The sequence below is a fragment of the Pseudopipra pipra genome, chromosome 1 (assembly GCF_036250125.1).
Source record: "Pseudopipra pipra isolate bDixPip1 chromosome 1, bDixPip1.hap1, whole genome shotgun sequence".
Taxonomy (NCBI): Eukaryota; Metazoa; Chordata; class Aves; order Passeriformes; family Pipridae; genus Pseudopipra; species Pseudopipra pipra.
Genome location: NC_087549.1, coordinates 75,650,765 through 75,658,071, shown reverse-complemented (window position 1 = coordinate 75,658,071; position 7,307 = coordinate 75,650,765). Strand labels below are relative to the sequence as shown.

Here is a 7,307-nt window from a genome sequence, read left to right as displayed (position 1 = left end):
GGCAATTAAGATGATAAATAGCTTCCCTAGGAGGAATATATAGACCGGTACTCTTTAGCTTGTAAACAGATGACCCGATGAAAAGTGAGGTAGAACACTGTAAAAGCAAAGGTAGGGCACAAAAGTTAAGGAGATGAACTGCTCATAGTCTTTTCTAAAACAAAGCTTCAGAGATATTAAAGGAAGAAGTCAGTGGGTTCTTGATACAATAAAGAGTTCAATTGCATAACCTGTTCCTACAAAGTTATGGCTACCAATGATTTACTGCTATTCTAAACCAGCAATTATGTATTAAGTATACCTCATGCAACCGGACGTGCCTATCCCATATCGGCCTTTTTAGCCACCAGTGTGCTTGTAACAAATGTGGGTAGAGCTCTCCCCAAATCTTTGTTCGCGAAGCCTAGCCATGAAGTATACCTCAGTGGACTTTTCTTCCATGAGATGCAAAGCCATAATTTTGTAGGAAGACTATTCAGTATGATAGAAGAGAATGCTTTTGTCTTTTGGGAGTTGAAAATTCAGCTGCAGAGATTGAAGTATTGCTTTGGTTTTAAGATTTCGTCCTTTCTGTAGTTCAATATATTTGTCACCTTTGGATAGAAGATACTTTCCTTCAGAAACCCAGAAATTTTGAGCAATGAGAACCAATACATTACCACAGGCATAGTGATGGGATCTGCAGCTTTATATGCTGCAACTCATACAGTCTCAAGTACCTCACCTACACATTTCCTTGAACAAGAAAGAAAATAAGTACCTCCAGCAGTAAAGAATGCACATATTAAGATGAAAAATTATGAAGAAGCAGGGTGAAAGAAGGCACAGATTGGCTGATGGGAGTTTATTATTAGTAGGCTTGGTGTTGACTCTCCTGACATTAACTAGTGGGAGATCACACTGCTGTACGCATTATTCCCAACTGCCCCTCCACCCCCATTCCCCTAAAGCTTTTTGGGTAGGGCTAAAGGGAGTAAATTAGAGGAGATGCGAAGCGTTCCTGTTTTGAGGACAGCGACATCACACGAGAAGTATATTCTTCTGCTCCTAAACATCAGGCTCCTTGTCCCTGTGACAGGTCAGTTAAATGGGAGATCTTGTTCTTGTGTTGATGCTCAGTATTACGGCATCACACTGAGGACCACTCAGTGCAGTTACTTGGGAAATGCTGAGGTGACTACCAGGCATGTGAAGCCTGAGGTGCTGGATATCTGTCTTTGCTTGCCAGGAAGGAGAGAGAACAGTGGGCAACAGCTGCTTTGCAGCAATAACAGATCATCATGCTTTGGCATTATAGTGCACACAGGAAGAGCCTTTTGTCTTGACTGCTTGAGCAGATATCAATGTGCAGAAAGTACTGGAAGCACAACCTCTACAGATGCAAAATCTATCTGTTACCCTCCAATATAATCTCCACCAAGATTTAATTTCAGGAAAAAAAGAAATTCAGAAGTTGTTTGCCTGAGGGATAAAGCAGTGGTTCTGACAAAACCACCACAATATCTGGAGCTTGTTTAAACAAACACAGAAATTTGGTTTTACCTGATTCTACCTACCTCCACGTGCACTTGAATTCCTATAGCAGAGAAATTAGTAACACCTCCACACTGAGTCTATACATATATGGAAAAGGTATATAAATCTTAGCTCATCTTCTGGACTGGAGCAGACATGATAACACTCCCTACACTAATCCCTAGCACACAAATACACTGCTGTTTGTAGCAAAGATTGGCTGTCCAGATACTTCACCAAATACCAGCTACTCATAGATTTCACTATCCACAGCCAGTGGTTAAGTATATTCTGGATTTCATTTCTCTTAAGATCTTTGGGAACCATGGGGCTTAACCTCAAATCAGCCATCCTTGGTTCTTTATTTAGTTCTACACTGACACCCTCTGCATTGGGGTTTTAACGTTTCCTGGCAATGTCATGTAGTATGTTACATGCAAAGAACATCCTGTTATATTTTCAGGCATCTTTTACTACCAATCAAGTATGCATGGTTACTGAACTCTTTTCAAGAAGCCAGATGCTTTTGCTGTGTCATTGTGGAGGATCTCTGTTGTGCCCTGGTCTGAACATACTTTTGGATTTGGAGTAAGAAAAAACCAATTTTTTTTTTCTTCTATTCATCAACACATTAATAGTCCCATTTGAGAATGAGGATGACTTACAGTCAGCATGAGCATAGGTATGTGTTAGGCCTCTGCCCATTAGGAAGACAATGTAGGTTGCTTTTCTAACCATGGAAATGTTATCTAGCCAGGCTTTCTGCTTAGCAGTTGCATAATAGTCTTCAAGTTAATCTGTGTTCCTCAAACATGCAACTGAGAACTCCTTCGTTCCCAAACTCAACTTGAAAACTACTGGCTCTTGTACTGACTTTGAAGTCTGGCAACCTCTTCCTAAATAAGAAGTGATTTGGGTATGCTGTCAAAAAGAAACACTTAAACACAGTCTTGTCTTGAATCTTCCTGGCTATTTCCCCCTTTTCAGCTATGATATTGAAAAGCATAGGGAATGGCAGTCAATGTTCCCACAATGACCTCATACCAACTGCTCTCACCCATACTTTTGGTCTCCACTCTCTATCAGCCTGCAGTGCTGGTTGGTGGTGTGCAAGACAGTCAACAAGAACTGCGTCCAACTGAGTCCAAGCACCATTTGGAGCTCCAGCTGCACAATCTGGTGAAACAAAGGGCCCTTACATTATCTCTTCAAAGCCTCTGGAGAGATATCGAAGTTGAAGATCTCAAGCTCATCATTCAAGCTTTGTTCAGCTGGAAGTTCTTGCACCAAACAGGTTTTTGTGCAAAACTGCACTCTGTCAAAAGATGTTGGCTCTCCCAAGTAACAGGGCTCACGGAGAGGGCCAGAAACAGCACACTCCTGTTTATGTACAAGTGGAAGAAACTATCTCTGCTACTTGAAACACCTGCAAGTGCATTATCTGTCTGCATAGCACTTGGGGTAGCTTTTCCCCTGATCAGTGTAGCTTCATTTTAGAGAACTGAAGGATAAAAACTCTTCCACAAAGCATGTGGCCATCTATTCCTCTGTCACGGAAAAAGCTTCCAGTTACTCATCTTTGTCAATACGTCCTTCCTGAATATCCTCTGTCTCTCTCAATGTAAAATGTCTCTCTCAATAAGTAAATTGTGAGAAATAAAGGGACTGTTTCATCATTTGACAGATAATAGAGGAAAAAAAAATCACGTATACAATGCAGCAACAAGCATAAACACTCTGTATTGTTCTCTGACCATTCACTTCATTTTGAGTTACAAATGGTTACTGATAGCAGAAAAGGGAGGGAGATAAATATACACAATGAAAAACTTTCCTGCTTCATGAGTTTAGTTGCAAATCCCAAATCTTTATGGTTGAAAGTAACTTTTCTTCATACTGAATTTGGAATGCCTAAAAGATGTGGGAAATCTGTTCCCCAGCTTAATATTAAACTGAAATATGATCCTTTGGTCTTTAAGTGGGAACATCTGTTAGAAAACTATGCTGGTCAAAATTTATTAGCTAATAAAGACTATAATGAATTTCCACAGTTAGAGAGTTACACATGTTTTATATAAAAGAATTCATGACGCTACAAAGCACTCAACACTTAGAGCAAAGGCAAATATTATTTTGTAAGGCATGAAGGGAGATACATCATTGCAATTTAAAATAAATTTTATGGCAATAAAATTACATACTTTTTTCTTTTAAAATACAGAGCCCAATTAAAATATAGCCAAACCTAAACTGTCAAACTCCTTAAAGCAAGAGATCAGACAATTATGTCAAATATGTTTAATTTTTTTCAAAGTAACTGATGGCAAAATAAAATATTTACATCATGTCATACTGTGTAAACATGTAACTGTACAAAGAAATATACATGCAAAATAAAGCAAAAAATTTAACTAAAACAATAAAGGAAAATAATACACAAACATAATGATATGAGGTTGGTACGAATACACGTCCAGTTTCGAAGTCAGTTGTTTTCTTTTAAAAAGTTTCTGTACAACTTTACAAAAAAACCCCAAAAAACAAACAAACAAAAGAATAAATAGGATACAGTGGAAGCCACAAAGCTCAAAACTAACCCAAGCTAGGTTATGGCTTAAGACCCATACATCTAACTAGTGTGGGATGTCAGCGTGGTTTCCTTAAACATGGCGTTTCACACGAACATAGATGACAACACACCCATATGAACTCAGTGATGCACAGAAAACCACCTCTATCTTTTTAAATAGCTCACGTTAATATTACTTCAACCTTTAAAACAGTTACTAAGACAATTACATTATGTGTCCAGTTCTCCTCATCTGACCACTACTTTCTGAATGTATTCTTCACCAAAGAGCACAAAATTAATTTGTTCATTTCACAGAAAGAAGTAAACACAGATTTGAAAATTCTAAAAAGTAGTAAGTATTGAGACTGATTTGGGGAAAGTCAGACTTTGGCATTTTAAATATAATAATAAATTTTAACAAGCGTCACCCTACTTCTTAACCAGTTTGACATTTGGGATACAAATCTCTCTCTCCTGTTTTTTTTTTTTTTTTTTTTTTAAACAATACTTAAAACTGACTAGTCTTGACTAAATCCTATGCTAACCCTCATCTTAAACTAATAATGACAGTGTGGTACAACACACCCGCCCCTGCCCACCCAGAACCCCCAATCACACAAACAAAACCATAAAGCTCGCCGTACTAAGTATGTGCTTTTTCTATATATTTATTACAGTTACAACAGAGGTCCTCATAAATAGTTGCATAAAATGTTAAAGCCACAACATTGCACATGATATGAAAGAAAACAAAATCCCAAATGAGTGCATTTACAGTATTACATCCTGCTGTATACTGCTTGACAATTGGGTCAGCAAGCTGGGCACCAACCCAAAGTCCTTTTCTAGGGAGACAGTGAGTACTGACCCAAACTGAAGACCCGCACAGTGGTATACCACCATTTAGGAAGGAGGGGGAAAAATGGATAAGAGGAGGGGGAAAAAAAATTACAGATCGAAGGCAGGTAACAGTCTATATACAAGTAAGGCCTACATTTTATCAGAGCAAAACATTTCCTTCTATTTGTATGCAAAAACTTTGAGGTTGGATGCACTTAAAAGCAGAGTCCGATCTCAGTGCACTGCTACGTGAGATACATACAGGCGAGGCAACTGGAAAGCTCTAGGACCAAGTGAAAATCAGATGTTATAAATGAAGGCCGTACCAATGGGCAGCCATTTTGGTGAGTCTTCTCCAGGCATGATTTGATTTTTTGTTTAACACCAGTGCTTTGAACATAGGCATTTCTTCCTTGAATAAATCTTGAAAACGGTAGCTAAGTTCACTTGCAAAATTCAACTCTTGTTTATTAAAAAAACTATTTTTTTTTTTGCAGAAACCTGAATAAAATACTGTTACTGTATCGCTTGTGACTGCTTTTTGCAGAGTACAGTGCTATTGTCCTCCACCCCCGTGAAGTCTGCATCACCAGTCCCCCACGCCGCCCTGCGCGGGTCTCTGTGGAATGCATTTGCACACGAACATTCGCTAGCAGCTGGTTGGCTTGGGGTTTGCTTTCCTCAAAATTCAAGTCAACAGCTGATTGGCAGAAGGAGTCTATCTCCAGTCTGATTGATTGGCAGGAGGAGTCCATCTCCGGTCTGATTGATTGGCAGGTGAAAGAGAATGAGAGAGAACTTCAAGCAAGGTCAAACTCTTGGCAAGAGCCTGCTCTGTAAGAAGTTTTTAATGCTACGGATGGGTCGAACATCATTCTGGTGTTTTCGCCGCTCAATGAATGAAGTCAGTCTGGATATATCAATGCTGTCAGCACTTTTGCTATTCCCCAGCTGCAGCCATTGCTCCTGGAGGGCCAGTGCAGCCGAAGGACGTTTAGCTGGGTCATCCTGAAGTAGGAAGCATACAAAATCTTTGGCCTTCTGGCTAACTCCTTTGAAGTAGTCATCTGGGAAACTAAAGTCTAAGCGGCAAATATTCAGGCAAGTTTCCTCTACACTTTCATCCAGGAAAGGAGAGACGCCACTAAGAAGGACATACGTGAGCACTCCAATGCTCCAAACATCTGAAGTGAGGGAAACAGGATTTCCAAGAATAATTTCAGGAGCTGCAAACTCTGGGTTTCCAAGTAACTGGTGGATATAATACGTGGTATTGAGCTGGACTGCGTCTCCAAAATCAGCCAGTTTTATTGTTGGTTTAGTGGAACTCTGGTCCACCAAAATATTTTCAGGCTAGAAAACAAAAGCAAAAGTTAAAATGTCTTTTTTCAAGTCGGTCTAACATATATTAAATGCTCCAACATAACAGCTTCCCAACCAGTGTGGTCAGCTCTACAACACAGCAAAGAACTGCACGCTACAAGGATTACTGCTGAAGGTCAGCTCTGCAAAGCTCTGAGGCAGTCTTACCAAGGCTTCCCCCAAACCAACTAGCAGGCAGGTTCTTGCCTACTACAGCATGCAATGCACGTGCTTTAGCTGCTGGCACTATAAATTTTGCAGGAAGTACAGTTCTGCCAGATTATACTGCAGCTGTTCATGACAGCAGCTTTGCAAAGTTTCACGGGAACCTGTGTTTGGGAACTTAAGCTTAAAGAACAGCAACTACAAACAAAGGGTGAATAAAGTAACTGATCTATTTGTTTTATGACAGAGAAAACAAAACCCTTGCATATCAAGATTTGAAAACCTTGTTGGAATTTGCATGATGCTTTCAACAGAATTCAGTTTTACTTGGCGATTCTTTAATGGAATGCAGCTGTACAGATGGAAGACAAGCACTGTTAGGAGACTATGGCAGCAGCAGATCCTGTTGGATGTACATGACCAAGAGAACTGCCCCACTACTGGTGAGCTGAAACAGGAATTATTTCTACAGTTTTATTTCTGAAGTTACTGCAGCTATAGCTGTAATCTCTGCAAAGTAAGAGTGACTTACAAACGACTAGTTTTCAATTGGTTCATCTGTATGTACCGTGAGACCAGAAAAAGTACGGGTGAACTCTGTATATCACTAGAAAAAAATTTAAATTTTGGGGCTCCATGGTATAAAGACCCAAAACTGGTTCTGCTTGGAAAACAGAAGTATATGGAGGGAAGATTCAGGCTCTTCTTGCTTTTTCTTACCATGACCCCATTTGTCTAAAGAGACTCTGCCTACAAAGATGACTTGTCAATGCTAAAATCCCTTATTATTCATATACAGGTGAAGAAAAGTTTAAAGAGTAAGTTTTTAATTAATATTCACATTAAGACCTTG

At 39.5% G+C, this 7,307-nt stretch overlaps 1 protein-coding gene across 1 annotated transcript in view; it reads right to left on the bottom strand.

Annotated features, from left to right (window-relative positions):
• Nucleotides 1–3,798: 3,798 nt before the first annotated feature.
• TRIO (trio Rho guanine nucleotide exchange factor) overlaps nucleotides 3,799–7,307 on the bottom strand; it is a 248,913-nt gene continuing 245,404 nt past the window's right edge. Inside the window, 1 exon segment of the mRNA XM_064661587.1 lies at nucleotides 3,799–6,280. Within this exon segment, the coding sequence (XP_064517657.1) occupies nucleotides 5,738–6,280 (543 nt within the window). The 3' untranslated portion in view covers nucleotides 3,799–5,737.